The sequence below is a fragment of the Pholcus phalangioides genome, unplaced genomic scaffold (genome assembly GCF_987345545.1).
Source record: "Pholcus phalangioides strain wild (caught in Gottingen) unplaced genomic scaffold, Ppha-v1.0 ptg000011l_1, whole genome shotgun sequence".
NCBI lineage: Eukaryota > Metazoa > Arthropoda > Arachnida > Araneae > Pholcidae > Pholcus > Pholcus phalangioides.
In genome coordinates, this window is record NW_028301604.1 from 25,213,717 (window position 1) to 25,238,104 (window position 24,388).

The following is a 24,388-nucleotide window of genomic DNA, read 5'->3' on the forward strand; positions in this document are numbered from 1 at the left end:
CTGATCTAGAGAATTAAATGCATCCAGAGCACTTTCTGCGAGTATCTTTTATTTTACCATCTAACCCAGCAGACATGACAGCCCTTCTGTGGCCTTTTTCTTGTCGCTAGATGGTATTTGCAGCTACTGATGGAGACTAAAATGTTGAGCTGAAGGTCTATTTTCTTCTGCTGTTGAATCATGTTCACGAAAGTACTTCTGGTAACCTTCACTGTGTTACTGAAGCATTCCTCTGCAGCAGGATGTCATGAAATTTTTTAATGTCTTTCACAATTCATATGCAGGATAAATGTATTCAAAAGTATTCTCGATGTAACATCAACACAATACAATGCAACATGTTTTTTAAACCATGTGTAAGATTACCAAGCCGAGTAGCAGGATTGTAAAATATGGTCACTTTCATCCGCTGATCCCATCATTCAATTGAAATTTTTCAATATTATTGGGCTTGTGATAAAATTGCGACTGATCTCCAACTAAATAACTCTTCTAACGGAGTTCAGCCTTTTAATAGGAAGTTAGAACGTATATAAACATCCTTTCTAATTCTTGCATACATGTATGCATGCATGTATGAAGAGACGTGGGATGAAACTTATATCACATAGTAAATATAAAATGAGAAATCAATTCGCAAGCATAATATATCCAAAAAATCATTGAGTATAATAAATTATATAATGCCAAATAACATGCTGGTCAATTATGTAATGCCAAACACGGTCAGCAGATGTTATTTTTATACATATTATACTTGATATTATTTCTAATTTAAGAATCACACGTGAAGAGTAACATACTAGCCATGGGTTTAACCCTTTGTAACGGTCGAGAGGTTTTTTTGGTGCTTCGTTCGAGTTCGTACTTTATAACAGCCTCCCACAATCACGAATGCAGAAAGACCCCTACATGTTAACTTTTGTGCTTTAGGATAGCTTATAAGTTTTGCTAAGAAGCCGACTTTATTGAGTCTTCGTGAGCAAAACTTGAAAGGTAATATACTTGAAGGAAAAAACTTTATTTTTACTATTTAAAAAAAACCATGAAAGCTAACATCTAGGAGCCTTCCTATAATCGTAAGGGGACCATTATAACAATGAAATACTGTTTTTTCCTCATGTCGATTCCACCTCGACATAGGAACGCAAAGGGTTGAAAATACTAAATGTCTACGAAATTATTCTAATACACATCTCTCAGACAAAGATGACAGAGGAAAAAAGATTTTGAGGGAAAAAATGTTTTTTATACTCACACAAAAGGATTGTAGAGTTAGTTCATTATTTCAAATCGAACTCTGATCAACAATATCAGTGAAATACATATATAGTAAAAATATAATCTTGCGTAATATAATCTTCTATACAACTTCAGCCGTAATATTACAAAAAAACAATCAACAGGGTTAATCAAGCAGCAATACCTGAGCCAGGACAGACAAGGGATTCATGCTCTTGTCGTCAAGTTTAACCTGTCCAAATTTTTTTACGTAATATTAAGGATATTAATATATGTTCGCTGAAATATTTACTCAGTACAATGAGACACTTTCCTTTTTTTTCTCTGAAACCGAGCCCAACTCTGGTCCATTGCTATCATAGGTGCCGGAAACTAGGGGCTGAGGCCATTTGAGCCCCGCCAATAAATTTTATAGGGGGGGGGGGGCTGAGCCTCCCGAATAATTTCTGAAAAAAACAATGCAATGCACCTTCCCTCTCCTGCTCTTGAGTCGAGTATATACGGGATGACCAGCAACTTTCAGCCCCCAGTGTTTTCTTCATGTCTGCGCCTCTGATTGCTATGGTACAATTTACCACTGAATGAGTTGTGCCGGAAGTGTGCATGTGTACCTAACAGTCTGAGTGCATATCTATCATCGTGCGTGAATTTTTAGTGCTACTATTTATTTTCAAACTACGAGTGGGTTTTAATGATAGTGGAGTGTAATCCTGCAAACTACGCTGCCGCAGAAGTGGCAGCATAGTTTGGGAGGGGGGACTGTGTGCTTCCTAAAAGGAGTCCAGTGGATTTATATCCGGTGAGCATAAAGGCCATGCCATAGGTCCACCGCATACAATTCGCTGTATGAGATATCTGGCTTTCAGGAAGTGTCAGGCAGCGGTGCCAGAGAGTGTTGGAGTTCGTGCAAAAAACACATGTCCCTTTTTGTGGCAGAGCAGAAATAACGTCGGAAGTGAGAACTTGTGCTTTTTTTAGACGTGTTTATAAGTTTTGCTTTTTTCCCACTCCGAGTGGATTGCAACCATAGCTTCCATTGTAAATATTGTTCGTCTTGATAGGTACTATCACCCCTTCATTGTTTTCTAAACAGTTAATGAACACCTGTATATACAGGGTGGACAAAAAGTCCGTAGAAACTTTAAAAATGAATAAAAACCGGAAAAAAACCAAAATAAAAAACGGTTTGCAGGGTTAGCATCTCTAGGTCACAGAAATTTTTTTAAGATAGGAAAAAAAGCAGCTGATTGGTGGCGCTGATTTGGATGTTCATTGTCATAGATGAAGAGCAGCCTCAAATTGTTTTGTTTGAAAAAAGGGAAAACAATTATTTTTAAGCCATTTCTATTCCTCACACAAGTGTGGAGCCAGTCAAAGTTCGGGGCCATGAGTTGCTGCAGGTTTCCCCCATCTCTGGAGAAGGGGGCTGTGAACGTTGGATGAAATATTAAAAAGTAAATTTATTTATATTAAAAAAAATAAACGATGAACTTGAACATTTACATGATTTGATATTCTTATTGCAGTCCTCCCTGAATATCTAATCAAGTGAGTGAACAAAATGAGAGTAGGTAAGTCAAGGAACAATAACATCATGTCAAAAATCAACAACTATTATGCCATCGCGCATATTATTTGAAAAAATAACGAGTTATATATATATATTTGATTTTATATAGGACTTCTTTTATGATTTCTGATATCAGAAAATCATACGTAGGAAAAATGCATTGGCATGATATGTTCATGTCTTTTCGCAATGAATTTATTTTAAAATGCATCCCCTCGGCAAAGACGAGCTGGGAAAAAAAGATTTTGAGTGAAAAGAACATCTTTTTAATCTCTCACACAAAAGGTTTTGGGGTTGCAGACGCACACACACGACATAACGATTGCAGAGAAGGAATGGTGTTCCTATTTCTTCAACTCCCAACGTAATATTACGTCAGAAACACTGGACGGGTTAAGGCTTCTATGAAGGAAGTTTTATTGAAACATACGTGGGAAATCACAATTCACAATTAACGATGGGAAATCACAACATCATAGATTCCTTCTCCATGGAATCGATTTCGTGTATAGGCGCGTTCCTTACATACACTAGCCGCGGATCATGCAATGAAAGCATTCGCAATTGGTTGTTCAGTAATTTGTACGGTGTTGTGAACGATTCTTGAGCTGTTTTCACTGGACCCACCTGAAATAGGTTTTTCAACGAATACAAAAAAAGAAAGCAACACAAAGGAAGTTTGAGTACCCACGAGCGGATTAGAACCACTGCAGGGGCCGTGCGTTGCAAGATCGGCGCACTGGTGCCCTGTGCGACCGTGCCTTGTGCGACCCGTGCCCTGAGCGGCCAAGATGGATATCGTCGTGCCCTGAGCGACCAAATCCTTCTCCATTCTTTACTTGGACAAATCCTTTCTTTTGTGATATCTTGGTGAATAGAGTAATCTTTCGATTAGATTTCCTTTCTTCCTTAATATTCAAACTTCCCTCATATCACCAATATAGATGAAACTATAGCAGTGTTTCCCAAAGGGGGCGATGGGACTATTCAAGGGGGCAATACTAGCTACAGACACGATTGGGGGGGGGGGCTACGAATGAGCATAAGGGGGCGATGGGAGGACGAGAGGGAAAAATAAGTTTTCGAAAACTGGGATCCTTTTCCGAAGAAAGCCTTCGTAAATATCCGTGCCTATGGGCGAAAAAAAAACTAATATTTGCACTCAGTAGTTGTACTTGTTTCATCTGCTGTAATTGATCAATAAAGCCTTCTGTCGCAGATTTCAACACCATCTGGGAATGACTGGTTTTGCTAATGACTATTCATTATTGGAGCTATCGTTCCCCAAAAAAGTGCAGCTGGTATCGGTGTTCTGGTTTCAGGGCCCCGAGACGATTCTCGTTATTATTTTTTTTTCACCTTATAAATTCAATACAGATTGTGGCCCACCAAAGAGCCTAGCCTCGGGCAAAGCGGGGGCATGATTTTAGCATCCCTGTTCATTAACCTACGGCTATGGCTTTTTTGCATTCTGGTTTTTTTTTATTATAAAAGAACCGCTTGGGAACAGACACAAACATCAATGGTCAACAGCTTGTCACGACACCACTAGGTACCCCGACGCTCACTTTGAGGAACTGCCATAATAGAAAATTATTGTAATGTATTCGTTCAAGTTTCTGAATTACTTAAACCCAAAGATAACGTGTGGAAGTGCCAAATTATGAATTACAGATGAGCAGTCTTGAATTTTCGTGCAAAAAAGTCACATACCTAAAGTGTTTGTTACACAACGGATGGCAGGGCCGTCTTAAGAGCACCATGGTCCCCCGGGCCAAGTGGTTTTTCTGAGGCCCTACCACGTAAATTATAGAAAATTTCAACCAAATCTCACTTTTGTGAGGCTCGAGTAGGACCATGCGTTAAGACGGCACTGAAGGATGGACCTCCATTTCATGGTTCAAACATGCATATCAGCTTCAGCCACCTCGTTGGACAATTTGCCTCTTGGAGCCTTTGTGTTTCTATATGTAATTTCAATGGTGTCCGAAAAGAAATGAATGTTATGCGGAAGAAATGTTTGTTGAATCCACACCGTAAGTACAATAATGTATTTTTTTTCATCAAAATTTTGATGTTACTAAATCCTCTTATATTGACCGATTTTCATGACTTATGTAAAACACTTGGGCAGTACTATTTATCAGAGACACCGACATAAAAAAAATATTGGAGGGGGCAGGGCGTTGGAAGTGTTTCGAACCTGTGGGTGCCCGTCTTGAGATTCATGTAGGAAATTTCGATTTTTGAATCAATTATGTGGGTGCTCGGACCCATTCTACAAACTTCCGTGGGTGCTCGAGCACCCACAGCACCCCTGGCTCCGACGCCACTGGGAGGGGGAAAGGCATAAAGTTGCTTGTCGTCCCGTATACACGAGCCAAGCGTGTACGCAGGACAGAGAGAACGTGCATTGCATTTTATTTTTAGAAATTAATTGCGGGGGGGGGGGCTCAGTACCCCTTAAAAATTTTATTGGGGGAGGGGGCGCAAAGGGCCTCAGCTCCTAGGTTTCGGTGCCTATACTATCTATTAATGCTTATCAAGAGCGCTATCCGTAACCGCACTGATTATGACAATAAGGATAAAAGGGAAATTTTGGTACTATCTCCGCAAACAAGCATCGTTTCTCGTTCGAATATTGCGAAGAATATGGGGGGGGGGGATACACGCTCCTGCAGCATCGGATGATAGAAATTTCTTCTCGCAATGGGGTCGGTTTAGTGGAAAATTTATTAAAATTTATTTTTTTGACTTGAATTTTTCGTGTATTTGTATTTTTACGTTTAATTAGCGTGGTTGCATCCAAATTTTTTTCCTCTTAATATGTTTGAGCTGAAAGGGTTGAAATTCGTTGCAATCTAACGAGCTTTCAGATATATTCATAAAACAATGGTAAATATTTAGAATGATTGTCACTCAGAATTATATGTAGAAGAAACCAAAGAGGGAGAGAGTCAATTGTAGTCCCCCGATGCTTGTCAGTTTTAATCAAGAAAAAAGTGAGAGACCTGCGCTTGAAATAATGTAAAATTACATTTTCTTAAAATATGGACCTATATAATATCGCAGTAACTCTGGCGATTTGAAAAATAAATGGCAGCTAGCCGGTGTCCGACTTAGACACGAAGAGGTCCTGGGCAAGGCAGGAATTAGGGCCTCTGTGACTTGAGTCCAAATATTTTGTTTACCCAGCGAATATAATGCCGGGAAAATGTTTTGTATAGGAAATTATCTAAATAAAATATCAGATGTCTTCTTTTTTTTATTCGTTCATTATCTTCCTTGGTGAGAAACTTCATTTTCTCCTAAGGAACCGTTCACACCCGAAATAACATGACAGAAAAAATAAGGTAATATAACAAAAAATACTCGCGTTCGTTTCAGAATTTACTTGGTTAACAAACCAAAAACACCAACTATTGTCTCACGAGCTCCCAAGATCGGTAATTTCAAAAATGAATTTATTTTAACGATTAAATTTTGAAACGGGCGTGGTAGCCCAGGTCGATAAGATACTCGCCTAAAGTACCAAAGGATGTTTAGAGGTGTTGCGAGTTCGATACCCGATTCGTCCTTGTCAGAAAAACTTCCCTGACACAGGGGGACAACAAAAAACGGCGACTTGACCGCAGCAAAAAATTACTACCGCAGGGAGTCCCCCATCGAGGGGTTAGCGCACCAACCTCTCGATGAGTATAAAAAATAAGCCTGCCGTTCGGAATCGGCGATAAATTGTAGGTCCCGGTCTAATTAGCCCTCGTGTGCAGAAAATGACCGTGGTGCGACAAAAATGATCAAATTTTAAAATTTCGAAGGGGAAAAGTCAAAGCAGTAGATTGCCAGGTAAATTTGGTTGCCGACCCACGCTTCAGAGAGTGTGAACTCGATTGCGTATTTAGTGCGTTACAACAACACTAATTCTAATTGGATAGCCATGTGCGCATATTTCTAAGACAGTCACTATAAAATCGAAACCGCCGAGTAGTTTGCATCAATTCCATATTAAATAAATATATATATAATTTCTAATTAAGCCGTGTTGCAAGTGGCTTTGTTCGAACTTGAATAATAAGGATTGGCTGAATTTTATCATTAATGAAATTTTATGCATTCACTGGAACTCATGGACACTCACAACGAAATAAACTTTTTCAATATTCCCGGATTCGAAATATTTCATTGTTGTAGACAATATAATAATTCGGGTGGTATACTGGTATATGTTAACGATTTCCTAAGCCTAAAACATTTAACTTCAATCACCATGCAAACAGCTGAGATTGTTGTATTGTTTCACCAATCTTTGAAGTTTACTATTTTATCTGTTTATCGATCTCATTCATTTCTATCTACCGATTTCATTAACGAATTGAAAACTACTATTGATCGAATCAAATGTAAAAATGTTCTAATTATTGGTGATATCAATATTGACCTTCTTGACTCTAACTCTAATATTACTACTGAATACTTAAACTTATTGTGTAGTAAAGGATTTCAGCCATATATCGAAGGCATAACTAGACCTCGATCAAACACATGTCTTGATCACATATTCATACGGAATTCATCTGATATTTCTGATATATATTCTTCTATTTTTTTCTCTGATTTGACAGATCATTATGCAATAATTTGTAAGCTATGTTTTAGTATATCCACTTCAACTATCAGATCAAAACTAACTAACCGTCAGTTTAAAAAACTTGATTATCGGAAACTTCATATTTTTCTTCAAAATTACAATTTTTCATTCAATAATATTGACCCTTCTAATAATTTTGAAGAATTTTTACTTAAACTTGAAACAATAGTACACAATCACGCTAGATATACCAATTGTAAAAACAATAGATCGCAGCTGAATCCTTGGATCACTCATGAATTACGACACCTGACAAAAATTAAGCAAAAACTGTATTATAAAACACGAAAATTTCCATTCGATATCCCATTAAATATAGCCTATAAAAATGTTGTAAAGCTGGTCAAATCCAAAATAAAATCTGCTAAACTTGAATATTTTTCCTACCAATTTTCAAAATGTAACACTCCCACAAAACGCTGGAGATTCATTGATGGTATAATTAAAAAAACTGATGGTCATAATAAACAGTTTTCCTCCGATTCTGATCCTATTTCTCTGGCTCAAAACTTTAATTCCTATTTTGTTAATATTTCCACACTCAATATCAACATAAATGAAGATTTTAAGCAATACATGAAATCGAATTCTCACTCAATATACCTTTTTCCAACAACTGCTGATGAAATCTTGACAATTATTAAAAAATTACCCACTTCTGGATCCTTTGCAGAAACAATCAATAACAAGGTCTTGAAAATTCTACCATATAATATTTTGAATACTCTCTCAGATTTAATAAATATATGTATGGCTAATGGTATATTCCCGAGGTCTTTAAAATCAGCTATCGTAACACCTATTTATAAATCTGGAGATCCCAATGATTTTAACAACTTCAGACCAATCTCAGTTCTACCCTCTATCTCAAAAATATTTGAAACAATTATCAAAAATAGAATTTTTTCTTTCTTATCACATTTCAGTTTCTTTTCTAACAACCAGTTTGGATTCCTTCCTAATAAAAACACAGAAACTGCTCTACTAACATTTACTAAATTTATCGCAGAAAATATTGATAAATCTAAAAAAACCATTGCAATATTTTTTGATATAAGAAAAGCATTTGATAGCGTGAATCATCATATATTACTCAATAAGTTGTCATATATCGGAATCAGAGGTAATACTCTGAATCTAATTGCTTCTTTTTTAACTCATAGAACACAATCAGTCAAAATTCACAATAGCCTTAGCACCCCATTGGAAATAGTGAAAGGCGTCCCTCAGGGATCTGTATTGGGACCATTATTATTTTTAATATTCATAAATGATTTATGTAATTTAAACATAACTTTCGCCGATGACACAGTATTACTTTACTCATCTGATGATTTTCAATCTCTTACTAACCTAATCAATACTGATTTAATTAAAATCCGAAAGTGGTTTGTTGCTAACGACCTTCAGATAAATACATCAAAAACTAAGTTTATAAATTTCTCTTCCCAATCTAACACTCACTTTCACCCTAATTTAATTTTCCATAATTGCAATTGTACTATTAATTCTGATTGTAATTGTTCATGTCTCGAACAAGTTACTACAATTAAATACCTTGGAGTATATATTGATCACAATCTTAAATGGAAGAGTCATATCAAGTACTTGCAAAAAAGACTACGACTAGCAATTTATAAATTTTACTATCTCAAATCCTACTTGAATCAGTCGTTTTTATTAACCCTTTATTATTCCTTGTTTCATTCACTCCTACTATATGGTCTAACTGTCTGGGGTTCTGACTACCTTTCAACCCTTTACCCTATAATCAGCCTCCATAAGAGAATAATTAGAATCATCACAAATAACTTTACTACACCATCAATACAACTTCATCAACATCTTGGAATACTTGCATTACGTCAATTATATTTCTATAAATCTATTCTCCTCCTATTCAAAGGTCAATTCTCCTTGCCTTTAAATACATCTCGATCTTCAAATCGATTAAATAATATGTATTCACTTCCGCTGCCTCATAAAACACTGTTGAAGAAACATTTTACTTACCTTATCCCAAAATTCTACAATACATTACCACCAGAAATCACTCACAATACTAATTTATCATCCTTTAAAAAGTGTGTCAAGCAATACATATTCTCACTAGATGGTATAGAAAATTTGTTTTAATGTTTTTTTTTCACTTGCTCATATAATCCTTAAATAACGTAACAGTTTAATTTAACTACATGCTGCATCTAGTCGTTTTTGCTTTCACTCCAACATCTAAAAAAAATTATATTTTTAGTTGCAGCATGTAGAACTGTTTTTAAATTGCACTCCTCTGTTGCCATTAACTTTTATTTTAATTTGAATAATTTTGATTTTTTTTTTTTAGTTGACTATTCTGTTTTCCATACTAATCTTTACTAGCATTTACCAGAATGGGTCATTTTTTTGATTGACTCCTTGGTAAATTTTTTCTTTTTGTACTGTTAAAAAAAAAAAACTTATCATCAAAACCTTATTTTGTGTTCCGTGTCAAAGTAGAACACTCAACTCCAACATGCGTTGGTGCGAATAATTTTGTATAAAATAACATTTCTGGATACGTGATTTCATAGGAGTACGTAATACATGTTAAATGTAGTTTTAAATTGTTTCAGGAATGTGCAGTTGACAATGGGGAGAGGAAGATTAAAATAATACATTTTTTTTTAATGTAACCTCTCTGATCATCATGTATTCCCAAGAGATCCTTACAATCTGCAATGAAATAAATAATCTGTACTGAATGAAAAAAATAACAATTTTCGATACTTTTCTTTTCAATCTCCAACAATATCAATTATCATATTTACAAGAAAAATTGGCAGAAATAACATTAAAAGATGGTGTGATGTTCAAATTTGAAGATGGCTATTAATTTTTCTTTCTGTAAAAGCAAATACCCAACCTGGAATTTATGGGGATATACAGAGGAATCTCCCATAACGGACACTCCCTGTTTTTAGCGGACACCTCCAGTTATCAAACACTTTTTTAATTATGTCAACGGGACTCCGGACTCCATTAACAGACACTCCTCGTTAGCGGCGAAAATTTTCGGTCCCGTGAGTCAGTGCTGTCTTAACGCATGGGCTCCTGAAGAAAAGAGGGGGCTCAGAAAAACAAGAAGTAGTTGAATTTTTTGAGAAGTTCACAGGTAGGGCCTCAGAAAAATCACTTGACGGGAGTCCATGATGCTCTTAAGACGGCCCTACCGTGAGTGTCCGTTATTAAGAGGTTCTAATGTAGCTGAACATTTTTCATGCGCGAGACGTTTCAATGCAGTCACAAATCTTTCGAAAAAAATCGAAATCACCTACAGATATTCAATTGTGAGGATTTGAGAACACTGCATAGTAAAACCAAGCGACAATCATCACACTTAGAAAACATCTATTAATAAAATTATTTTTATTAAAACTAAGTAACAATTGTAGTTTTGCGCATTAATGGATATTTTTTGTGTGATGTGAATATTACTTTGACCACAATAAATGCAACTAAATACATATGTTTTGTGTTATATGCATATGTTTATAATTTTATAATTCACAAATTTAATTTTTTTTGTTTTGCAATGAAGGTTACTATAATTTTCTTAATTGTAATTATTTTAGAATTTCTAACCCTTTTTATACTAGAAATGTTTCAGGAAAAAATTTATGCAAAAAAATCGAAAATTTGCCACTGCATCTTTAAACTTTTTAATATGTGGGTTTTTAACATCTCTTCCACTGGGGCGATGAGAAATTTTGTTTTTGAAAAGGGGGCGATGGGCTGAATAAGTTTGGGAAACACTGAACTATAGGAATACAGTAGATACCGTTTATACGACCTTCTTTATCTCTTTTATGGGATTTTCACATTTATACGACGCATAGTGAGGTATTTTACCCGAAAACCTGGCTAAAATTATTTTTACATTTTGAGTGCACTATTTTGAGCTGATATGTCGAGTAATTTATCGTTAAAATACTGAAAGAAATAAAACTATAAAATATGAACATATGACAATATATTTTGACATAAATTATATAATTCCCCCAATGATGAGGGAAATTCCTCAATAAAGAGGAAAAAATCCAATCGATGTAAATAATTGACGTAAAATTGTTATGAAATTATAATAATAAATTGGGGGAAGATAGTCATATCTAATTTATTTTTTATTTTAATAAAAAGTAAATATTCCTCTCCACACAAAATTATCCCATAAAATTTTGGAGAGGAGTGAAATTACTCTTGAAAATTATTTTTTCTGATAACACTGTTCACAATTCCTCCCTGTAGATTTTAATGTTCAAATTTTTCATTTATACGACAAATAACTTCAATTATGTCGACTCTGACTGCAGTGCCAACATGACTGGAGATACAGGAGGAGGGAAGACGTAGGAATGTTTGAATTCCTTGAGCTACGTTAATAATTTAGCGTAGTTTGAGTGTCCTCAACTTCGTGAGGAAAAGTAAAAAATTACAAAAAATTCGGGTATGCTTTCGTGGACGCATCCGCAAATTTACATATAAAAGAATCTATTTTAAGTCTTGATTATGTGCAAACATTATTCCTCATTGTTTGAATCCATCTCTATTAGCCGAGAAATATCGTAACCAGTTCTCTGCTGAGTTTAAATTGCGTTCGAGATAAAATGAAAAATTTTCACTTAGAAATTCTGAATGTCACTGCTGGCGTACTTCCATAATTTTGATAGATTCCATTTGAAATCATATTTTATTATTGTCATAGATTTCAAGACAGTGCATTTATCAGTAAAAGACAGTGGATTGAAATCAATTCTTCAAGAAAAACCACGGGCCGTATGCAAGATGAATATTCTTAGTTATAGCCGTAATTATTGTATTATAGTTTGAGTTAGGAATTAGGAAGATAGTTTTATACTTGATTAAAAATATAAATATACAATGAAAAATAAAAATTCAAGTTGGCTTGATTGAAAATCCAGATAAAAAAACGGGACATTTTCCAAAAAATGGGGATGGTAAAAATTACGTGAAAAAACGGGGATGTTCCGAGAAATACAAGACGTATAGTCATCCCATATATATGAGCATAATTGAAAAATAAATTTATTATAATAAGTGTAGAAGGCTACATGACAACCATAGAAATAGTATTAAAAGTATAAATCGCGTTTTTCAACTTTACACTAATTTATAGCATATTATCGGTAGGGTAGTCACGTATCCCTTATTTTACGGGACATTCTCGTACTTTCACGTAAATTTGGCCGTTCCGACTTCCTTTATACAATTTTTCTATATATTTCAACAATGCTATATAATTTAAATTTAAAATTTTTACTGAAATTGTGAATGAAGGTAATTTTCATAATTTATAAAATATTTTGATAATTATCAAAATCTTCATCTCGTGTATTTTCCATATTAAATATTCTTTCGGTTAGTTAGAGTTCAATTTGCTGCGATTTCTATTATATCCCGTCATTCCTCACCCCTCGTTAATTTTTCAGAAATTTTAAAACAGTTGGTAGTTTTGCCAACATCTTTAGTGATGTATTTTTCTTTATAAAATTCTAATTTTCCATTTTTTTCTAACGAAATATGATCACCATGCCATGATGAATGATTCTTTTCTCCTGAAATAATTTTTTTCTACAGTGATTTGTATAAGCTCAAAATGTCATTTGATAATTTTTGTCGAACCACGGTAATTTTCTGCACACGAGGGCTAATTAGACCAGGACCTACAATTTATTGCCGATTTCAAACCACAGACTTTTTTTTTTCATACTCACCGAATAGTTGATGCGCTAACCAATCGATGTGGGACTCTGCTGCAGCAATCTTTTTCGGTGGTCATGTTGCCGTTTCTGTAGTACCCCCTGCGTCAGGAAAGTTTCTGACAAGAACGAAATGGGTATTGAACTCGCGACACCTCTAAACATTAGTCATAAACCGGTACTGTCCCTGAAAACGGAACGTTTGTTCACCTTTTATGAATCTAACAAAACTTCTATTTTGCACTATATCAAAGTTTCCCAACCTTTTTTGTCCCATCGCCCAATTCTTCAGAAAAAATTTTCACACTTGTTGTTTTTTCACAAAACTGTAACGACTGTTAATTGTAATGACTAACGACTGAGTTTTTCCTATGTTATGTTATCGAATGGCCTGTAGCGAAAGTGTTTGTGAAACACTGAACTAGTCATCGTCTCATCGAAATCGTCAAATATGATCATATTTTAAATATAACGGATGACAAAAATTTTCGACCTACTTTTTTACTCATTTTCATCAAGTTTTTATACTTCCGCAACTATCTTAGGAGTCTAGTGCGAAAACAGCTTATCAAACGATGTGATGGGCTGAATTTTAAATATTGTGTTCTCCACAGGAACTTTTTGGTGTGCGAAAACCCTAATTTATGAAAATAATATCTGAAGAAGTTAGCGGGCAACCTTTCGGATATCTCTAAGTACCCTAACGTGACACGCGACACATCGTTGGAAATAACTGTCTTAATTGATATTAGAGCCACATACTTCGGAATAAAGACTTTTGCTTTCCATCACATACTAAACTAAATATTACATAATCTTCGTAGTAGATGGATTACAGAAATAAAATAGCAATTCTATTATAATGCCACGACGTGAGGGATGGCCCCTTGTTGTGGAAGTGAACAATAGAAAAGGATTTGGTCGCACAGGGCGCGTAACCGGCGCACTAGTGTATGCGCGCCTTATCAAAATATGTTACACAACAGGTTACCAATTTGCATGCCTTTTCGTACAAGCACATATTTGCAGACGTTTCGCCCGCATCCTTAGACTCATTTTGTTTTCATCCAGTGAGCGCTGTACGTGAATAGCGCAGTGTTTTTTATAGCATTCAATTTTTTTAAAGTTTTATTTTATTATTTAAGAATAAAATTGTGAAGTATGGACAAAACGAAGGTTCTACCTGTACTAAAAATATTCTAATATAAATTGCTGGCAGGCATTACACATACTAATGTTTTTCACTAAAATGCTTTTTCTCAAAACTAAGTTTTTTGTTAGATAAGGAACATTTTTTCAAACATCACTCATTCAAATGTCTTGAGACCCTGTGTATCTCTTTACACTATGGGGTTACATACCGTAAACTGGGGTGACTTTGTGCCAAGGTTACAACTATGTGTCATTCACGGATTTTAGGATGCAAGCGCTTCCTGGGAGCGTATGGATGAACAATCGGTTTCAAAATTTTTCATGCCGATTCAGAAGTTGTAGGTGACTCACCGACAGCATTTATTGCATCATTATTGCATCTAGAGAATTTTTAGGTTATACTGTGATTTATACGAAATTTTTCAAGTGCGCGTAAACCTCTCCTGGTGCAGACAGTGTGTGTTTCGTAGACACTAGGGTCATTTAATATTTCTATGTATATATAGAAGTTACTAACGATAAGAAATACCTATTTGAATTGTAAAAATACTGTATTTTGGCAGACATATGACGCATAAACAAAAAAATGGGAATTCAGATAGTGACTGTGCCACCTGTTTTTTCAGGGTTTTGCCCTTTTTTCACTAGTTTGTTATTGTCCCAGCAATGGTTTGCAAGTATATGTGGAAAAGCTGGGTAGTCGACCTTACCACAATTACTCACATGAAACACTTGAAGAGGCTCTTAGGGTGATAAGAAACAAACAGATGCTCACCATTTTTTATCATATTGGGGAGGCATGTGTAATGACCATGAAGAAAGTTGGTAAATTTTACTCATGGCCTGACCCAGCTGACGAAATTTGGTATCCGAGGTGCGAATCATAATGAAAATCAAGAAACCTTGACCTATTAGCAGGGACAACAACTTTGTAGTGGATTCGAAGAAATGAATGTTACATTTATAGTGTTATTTTTTAAGAAAAGCCTTATATTTTCGAATTTGAAGTCTTTTTTATTTTTTTTTAATATTTCAGGGAATTAAAATTTTCCAAAAAAAAAAAAATAAATAAATGCCTTCTTTACTTAAAAATGTGAATAAACTGATTTTTTAGGTTTCAGAGATTATTTTATTTAAAAATTCAAAAATTATCTCATTTTTGGCAGAAGTAATTTTTCCAAAGTGTTCCAAGTTAACAACCGGAATTCAATAAAAATGGGTGTGACAGGCGAGAAAAAGTGATGGCACATAGTCCCCTTCTGGGGGTGGCGACTATGTGCCACGTGAAACAAATTCGCTGTCCTTTCCTCGTCATAATTTTTTTTAAACCAGAAATCGAAAGTTGAGATGTGAGGCAACCTTTAGTAAAATCCCCAGCAGCCTAGGCAAAGCATAAGGGAAGATCAGGGCCGGTCTTAGACCAAGTGGCGCCAGGTGCAAAACCTACTGTCGGCGCCCCCCTCCCCCCTCCAGTTACAGGGACGAAGTTGGTCAAGCCCTCTTCTTATACAAGGATTCCTGTAATTAACATTTTAGCAACCATCAAAACTAAGTGATATTTAATTAATTAGGAGATTTAGTAACATTGAAAATGTACTAATCTAGTATTAACAAATATATATAAATATTTTAAAAAATGACGCATTTACGCAAAATATACACAATAATTAATCACAAAAGCTGTAATTACTTTTTTTAATTCTGATTCCCGAAAATAGATTGTGCTTAGTTTAGGAAAAGTTAAAACTAGATAAACCTACTAAACAGGCAAACTCGCCGCCTGCCAGTCCAGTGGTTAGGGAGCTAGCTTCTGACTGTACAGGTCTGGCATGGATGTCTACTAACACTAACAAATTCCCTTTACAGATCGTAACGATCTCTTGGGAATACGTGCTGATCACATTATTAAAAAAAAAAACTACATAAATGGAATACAAAAATATAACTGCATAGTCTATCATCTGTCATCGCCGAACGCAGATAGGTCTTTATGAGTTTCAGTTTAGAAAAACTCCTTTCGGCACTTGCCACGGTCACCGGAATGGTCAATAAAATCCGCAATGCCACCCACACATTGGGAAAGCAATCCTGAAGATTGGATTCCTTGATGAAGTGGAGAACTTGGATAGGCGAACCCGGACGAATAAAATGTTTCAAATCTTTGAGTTCGTGCTCCAACTCTGTTCCACTAATGTCATCATTGTCCCCTTGCAAAGCTAAATGAAGGGCTATACAGCGGGAAGTTAAATTTTCATTAGACTATGTCATAAAGGCATAATGTTCTTTCAATAGCATGAAGCGCTCTTGTAAGGATACAAAAGTTTTATCTAATGTGGGGTAAAAGAATTCATGCTTAAATTTATCTTCTGGAGTTTTCACTGCTCCTTGGTCTGGTGATTCATAATCGAACAACTTTTTCTTCCTAACTCGTACGTCTTCAAAGAATTTTGCTTCTATTTCTAAAGATACTGCTATCTCGTCAGCCTTTTTTCTTGCTTCAGCATATCCGTCTTCTCTGTAAGACGAAATGCTAGTTAATGTTCCTTCAATCAAGGTATTGACTACAGCTAAGTTGATGTGTTTTGATTGCTTATGCCGTGTATTTTAAACAGTATATCATACCATACGCAAAGCGAAACTAAAAATTGGAAATCCGAAAGTTGTTCGGCTAGACAGCAGGCTTCGTGCCGCATACCCGGATCAGATATTTCCGATATCTCCATCAGCACCTGATATACCTCTTTCGTCTGAAATCTGACAGCTTTGACGCTGTCAATGCGACTCTCCCATCGTGTTTCACTCAGAGGTTTAACAGTGAGTGTTTTTACATGTTTCTGAAGAACACTCCACCGATGCACAGAAGCTGAAAAAACTGTATATACTCTCTGGAGGACTCCAAATAAAGTTATTTTACCAAACTATTTTATTATGAATTTTATCAGCTTTAAAATACCACATTTCACCTCTACGAAGATACTTATATCTGAAATTTATCTTGTTCGAAACGGATTTGCCACTCTCATTCTTTTGTTTCAAATATGTGAGGTACTACTTTATTATCTGTTTTCCATGGAAATCACAATATAAACTTACCGTATATTATATACGGATTTATTTTCTATATACGTTTAAAAATTCATTTTTTATTGAGGACACTATATACCGCTACGTTTGTATCTGCCGAATATTTTTCTTAGAAGTTTGAATTGAAGTAAATATTTTTTAAATTAATTTAAAGATTTATCTATGGCGTATAAATAGAAAAATCGACATTTTTGTTTTTTGCAAAAACAATACAAACAACCCCTTCTATACCTCAAGATTAAATTGGTGAATGGAATTTTTTTCCCTGAGGGATATACGCCCTGCTACGAACTTCACGGTACTTTTTCCATCCTCAAACTAGCGAAATTCGCATCCGCGGATTATACGCAAGAAAATACGGTAGTTCAGTTTAATTCTTACTCAAGACTCACATCAAGGGAAGATAAAAAACATAAAAAATGGACTTACCTTTTTTCAGACGTCTGTTAGTTTCCAATAAGGTGTCCGTGAGAGCTTCTCTAGAGTTCCAGAATGTCATAAGCTGTAAAATTTTTCATTGATGTTGATACAAAAACCATCTACAGTGATATCAGGCGATTTTTGGTTTCCGAAGAAAAGTCTTGTGGATATCGAAGGTTCCGCGTTAACTTAACCGTGGAACTCTCTAGTCTGGTCAATTGCATTGGACCATTGTCTCTGGTCTAATTGTAAAGGTCCAATCATTTTTTTTTCAAAAGATGCTAAAAAAAACTTATAACTCATAAAAAACTGATATAACAACGATAAAATTGAAAATTTCACTACGATCATTGAGCACCAGATTTTCAAATCCATCGAATTCATGTTGAACAATTAGACCCCTCCTGAAAAAAGGTGGTTGACGTATTTTTTTTCAAGCAATCCCAAGTCTTGGTCAAGAATTTGAACTGCGTGATTTGTGTTTACCACGACGCTTAAAAAATCATTGGCTGACCACTCCAACAGGACTGTCGCAAAACATCCCCACGAAAGTGTATCCCCCCCTTTTACGAATTTAAAGTGCCTATAGTAGAGAAATTAGTCTCTTACGATGGGATACGTAACACTTTTTTTTTGGCATTTGAACAGCGAACAATAGCCCAACCCCACTTTAAAGTCATAAAAAATGGGACACTGCAATCGTTTTCGATTCCTGCCTTCCAACATAGCTGTATCTAGCTCCCTATAGTATTTGTTCTAAACCGATGGTTATCAACCTCCCCCTCACGTTTGAAGGGAAAATAACTTTTATTACTGACTTTTGCACAACCCTCAACATGATGGGTATTGAAAAGGGAGTTCAATCTATGGCCCTTTATACAAAGCTGGGCTGATTGTATAACTTTCAACCACCCAATCTTCTCCTGAAAATCCTGCATTTCTTTCAGATATTATCTTTATGGTTTATCTATTACGTGTTTCCTTTTCCTAAATCACGGCCATAAAAATCGCCCCGGTTCCCAATTTTTTTTTGGTCCGCGGTGCCCTTTGTGAAAAGTATGAAAAAGTTTACCATGGTGCCTCAATTCACAACATAAGCCTACCAAACAACTACAATGCAGCTTGATTAATTTCAAGGCAATATGCATTACATGGAGGGAAAATACCCGTTTTAATAAATCGTCACACAATTAAATTAATAAATCTATTTGGTGAGACTTATCGTATACACTCCTCCCAGCTTACTTAAGCGCAGAATAAAGCCGCGGAGCATAGTTTTGAAACAAATATCCTATAAAGCGCTATTCTTCACCTCCAACTTCTTCCTTTGTTTATAAACGGAATTGGGAAGGGGTTATTAATTTGGAATCTGGTTTCCACACACAGCTATTAAAAAAAATTAAATTGGATTTTTAACAAAAATACCTCATCAGTTTCTTGAAAGAAAAGAGAGGAATTTAATTTTTGAGGCCCGGTATGACCACAACTTACGCACAGGGCCGCAATCAAGTGAGAGCAGGGGCGTTTGGCACCCTGGGCGATGGACAACTAAGGGCCCTGAGTCACACTTTTTTCTGTTAAAAATTATATTGAGTGGGGCGCTAAAATGAAACCTGGCCCCGGGCGACAGAGTTAACTTTCCTTCCTAGTTGCGACCCTGCTTACGCACCAGATTAATTATGGGCCTGGGTACCTGGAACTTCGGTCTATGAAACTCCAAAGGGTGTTCAGTTGTGAATGTGTGGTATGTTATAATTTTTCTGTTCACGTGCATGCCCTGATCCACTAAGAAAGTCTGGTAAGCCTGGAGACATACCAGGAGTCCTAAGTAATTTGCGACGCAAAAATGCATGATTTCCTAACGTGAGACATTTTTTTTCTAATTTGTTCTTGTGAGACGGGCAGAAAAACGGCGCCCAGCGCAAGATCCCTCTATTCAAACAGGGCCTACAAATAATTATTTTTATTCTCATTCATTTTTAAAAAATATTTCTCAAGTGAATATTTGAAAAAGATACTGTGTTCACCATGGGCGTCGGAAGTGTTTCGAACCTGTGGGTACCTGTCTTGAGAGTCATGTAGGGAATTTCGATTTTTGAATCAAATCTGTGGGTGCTCGGACCCTTTCTACAAACTTCCGTGGGTGCTCGAGCACCCACAGCACCCCCGGCTCCGACGCCACTTGTGTTCACAATTGGATTGCGTAATTGGCGGAACTTTTTTTCCAGATGGTCCAGCCTGTCTGGACATTACCTCAAAAAAAAAAATCTCTCTCAAGAGGGGAAAAAAACCCACAACTTTCTCGACTCCTTGCAACACAGGAAACCATTGAGGAGGGGGGAAACTCTTTCTTGTTAGCAGAAAAATGGGGTGATGGAGGGATACGACTCCAATTCTGTTTTATTTTTTCCATGAGTACAGGGACCAGTATCTCCAGGAGGGGCTTGAAGAAAAAACGAGTGTTGTGTATTCTTATCTTCACCGAAATTGGTATACAGTAGACGCTGGAATAGTTGAACGCCGCCCCCTCCCCCCACGTGCACTGCTCAGATTCTTCTTTCTTTTGAAAAAAATCGTCTTTATACAGCATATACTACTCAAGACCTTGAACTTTTTTCCTCGCTGTTGGTTTCCATGTATATTTTGTACAATAATTTTTCTTTTTTAAATACCTTAAAGATTATTTTTCATTTATGTGAATCTAATTTTTCTACCTCGTTTCGGTGCCCCCCCATTATTTTTCGCCCGGTGCAATTGCACCGGTCGCACTGCCCTAAGACCGCCCATGGGGAAGATATCAAGTAAAAGCCTCAAAAAGTGGCACAAAGTCATCCCAGTATACTGTACTCTAACACGAGTTTTTAGGATTTTAATTGATGGTTATTTTTTATTGAATTTAACTTTAACAACAAGCAACTTTTTTCAAAAATCACCAAAATTTACCCATATTTCGTGCCATAAAATTTTAAAAATAATTTTAATAAAAAAATCATGTTAAAGTATGTAACACGTAGGCAGTTAAAGTTGCTATATCTCCTTTATCTCAGAAGGAAACGGATGGATAGACGTGTGTGGGTACATCCTTTTGATGAACAGGGACCTTCATATGGTGTTTTTTAGGGTATCTAAAAAACACCATATGGCAAATAACTAAAAAATTCCATGCGAAATCATCCTTAAGAGTACCCAAAGATGCAGGCGAGTTCGACCCGGACCCGCTTCGTGTGAATAGCTCCATATGACCTAATGTACAAAACCTGTATGTGCGGATGCGGAACCTGCACTCAGGTTTTGACATATGTGGACGCCATCCGGATCCACACGAACACTTCCAAGTTGCAGGCGTATTCCGTATCGTCTGAAAGGCTCTGTAACAAGCTACTCGCTAACTTGTTACATTAATTTGTAGTTAAATTTTAATGAAGCCTTTTAGAATATAATTTTATTTACGACGCCAGACAGTCTGGGAACTGGGTTGGACTTTTATTCAGATATCGTGTATAGAAATAGGTGAGGCACCTATATGCACAGGTGTTACCTCCAACGCCTTTTGCAGATTCTCAGAATTGACCCTGCCCTTTGGGCAGTGGTACCTTGAGAAGGAGTGGCAGATGGATTTATCATTGGTATGTAGACATCGGGGCAGCAGCGAGATTCCAGTAAGGGATTCTAGTCTGGGACCCAAAGGGGAGGGGGGTGACGTTTAGGAGACGGAACCAATGAGAGGGAAACAGGAGGAAATTGGACGGGAGAAGGTGGTTGAAAGGACAGAACGAACTGGGTGTTGATGAGAGGTGGTTGTCCGGTTTTTGGGGAACAGTGGAAGATGACGAGAGCCTGGGGTAAGTCTTGACCTATTGCTTTCTCCATTCCTCTCTCGCTCAAGGAGTAGTAGCATAAAACATATGTACTGATTTATAAGTATGTAATTTAAAACCATCCTCATATATACATTATTTGTTAAAGCTATAAATAAATAATCTTTTACTCCGACCTGAGGACAAGGGCTGAATAATTGAGTGGTATTAATTGGTATCTCGAGTATCAACCCCCAGATGCTGAGAGTAGCTCTGGGACAGCTCCGTATGTACCACTAGTTAAAACCTCTTCCGGACCTGCGTCCGCATCCGCTCCGTGTGAAAGGGGCCCTTAGTTGCTGTTCGGCCGGGATTACACTATGAACGTTTGATGAAAGATCTTATATAAAACTTGAAAAAAACAACCAATAAGGTATTACAGGAGCGATTACATTCGCTCGAATGATTACAATTATGAATTGATTACATTCGCTTATTGAAGGTTTATAACAGCTGGCTGATGCGGGGATTCGATTCCCCGCAAAAGCAGTTGAATTTTCTCTTTTCCAAAATACAGTATATCTTCGCATCAGCCAGCCGTCATAAACCTTCGTATGGATAGCGGAGAGCGACATCATCCTCGGATAAGTCGCCATCTGGTGGCAACAGGGCCGCAACTAGGGGGAGCAGGTGGGTCTCATGCCACCAGAGGGGGGGGGGCACAAATTTTATTCTCAAACCTCTCCTTCAACATTACAAGGGGGTGCCAAAATGTGCACTTGCCCCGGGTGGCCAAACATCTAGTTGTGGCCCCGGGTGGCAATGTCAGCAATTGTGAGCTTTGGCGTGAGTTAGGTCCGACTGTCCATGTACTGTCCTGTTCAGTGCACACGAGCTCCAAAGAAAGATTGAGATATTCGTTGCCTTTGTAGTCTAGTGGGTTCACCCGGAAAGTGAAAGGACGCGAGTTCGTTTCCCCGCAAAGGCAGTTGAATTTTCTCTTTCCGAAATATATCTTCTTATGGATAGCGGAGAGTGATATCATTCTCGGATTCGCTTATTGGTTGAATTTTTGTAAGTTTTAAAGAGAACTTTTATAGTGTAATCCCGATCTTCGTCAAGATAGCCGGATTTTGTCCTTTCTATCCGAGACCATTTTATATCTTTTATCCTTCGAGAACGAAATCCATAGTGTTCCGAAACGATCGTAAGGACCAGGTTTTATCTTATAATTTGGATCTTAATTTGTGAAAAAAAAGCGTTCTTGCCGGTTTTTAAATAAATTATGATTTAGTAAGAAATGAAAAAGTTTTTTGATTTACAAAAAAAACCTTTTTTTTCTCCCATAGGTAACTTACTAGAAGAAGAAGATGTTCTTGAATGGCTTCGAAAAAATCGTTATCGCCATCCAGAGCTGAATATTTTCATGTATGGATTGCTCATCATAAGCTTAAGCTTTGTGCTCTACACTGTGATCTTAATTTTTTGCTTCAACAAAAAAACGGACAAAAGAGATTAACTGTAATCATTAATAATGCTTTTATTCCACCCAACAAATAATGTAACTTACGTACATTGACATTCATTGCAACGTATCGGCATTCATTTGTTGATATGTTTATCGCTACATGCACTGATGATGAGTGTTAATCACTAAATACAATTAAATTTCAACAGTTTTTTAACAATATCTTATTATTTATTGTTATTATTTAATTTTCTTAACAATATCAAAGAAAGTGCTTATACAGAGGATTTTTTTCCTGTAAATTTTTAATTTATGGATAAATTGAAGACCAGATGCTACACGTGTGTAAAGAATTATAAATCCAGAATACGTATGCTATGTTTATCTTTTTTTACCCCTTGTTTTTCAAATAATTTGCAATTGTACAAAATGTTCGTTATATAAGCAGAAAATTTATAACAAAGGCTCAATGTTTATTTTTTGCGAAACTAAAATATATTGAAATGTATATTTCATGCTCCAAACAAGTGCGTTATGTTTTCATGTGTAATCAATTATGTTGTATCCTGAGGGAAACATTTAGCATGTTTGATGTATTTTTAACATAAATCGATGCTTACATATAATAATAAAAAAAATTTTTTAAATTGATTAAAAAAACACAAATGTGCTTCTTTAGAATATCAATTTCATATATCTGTTTGGAAGTATTATGATTTACAAGATTCATCGAAAGTCTGGTTATTCGTGGAGATGAAGATTACAAGGAAGAAAATTCATCACTGCCCCCACGGGGACTCGAACCCCGGTCTCTCGCTTGCCAGACGAGTGCTCTACCATCTAAGCTATGGAAGCAGATAGAATATTTCAACCTTGGAGCGTATATATATGTTGAAAGGCACCGTACATGGACGGCGTCAACAATCAACTAATACCTCGTGAATGACAAAGGCCAACCAGATGGCCATATGCATATAGAAACGTCCTCTCCACTTGTCAATTTGACCATTTGTATTGACAAGTGGAGAGGACGTTTCTATATGCATATGGCCATCTGGTTGGCCTTTGTCATTCACGAGCTATTAGTTGATTGTTGACGCCGTCCATGTACGGTGCCTTTCAACATATATATACGCTCCAAGGTTGAAATATTCTATCTGCTTCCATAGCTTAGATGGTAGAGCACTCGTCCGGCAAGCGAGAGACCGGGGTTCGAGTCCCCGTGGTGGCAGTGATGAATTTTCTTCCTTG

General features: G+C 36.4%; 1 protein-coding gene and 1 non-coding gene across 3 annotated transcripts in view; one reads left to right on the forward strand and one right to left on the reverse strand.

Moving 5' to 3' along the window:
* hlk (hulk) overlaps positions 1-23,359 on the forward strand; it is a 350,573-nt gene extending 327,214 nt beyond the window's left edge. For both annotated transcript variants that reach the window (XM_089239381.1, XM_089239380.1), the window contains exon 36: positions 23,019-23,359. In XM_089239381.1, the coding sequence (XP_089095507.1) occupies positions 23,019-23,188 (170 nt within the window). In that variant the 3' untranslated portion in view covers positions 23,189-23,359. The remainder of the gene's footprint in view (positions 1-23,018) is intronic.
* Positions 23,360-23,920: 561 nt separating this feature from the next.
* TRNAA-GGC (transfer RNA alanine (anticodon GGC)) lies at positions 23,921-23,992 on the reverse strand. Its single transcript has one exon. It is a non-coding gene; the product is annotated as a tRNA-Ala (tRNA).
* Between the last annotated feature and the right edge of the window lie 396 nt (positions 23,993-24,388).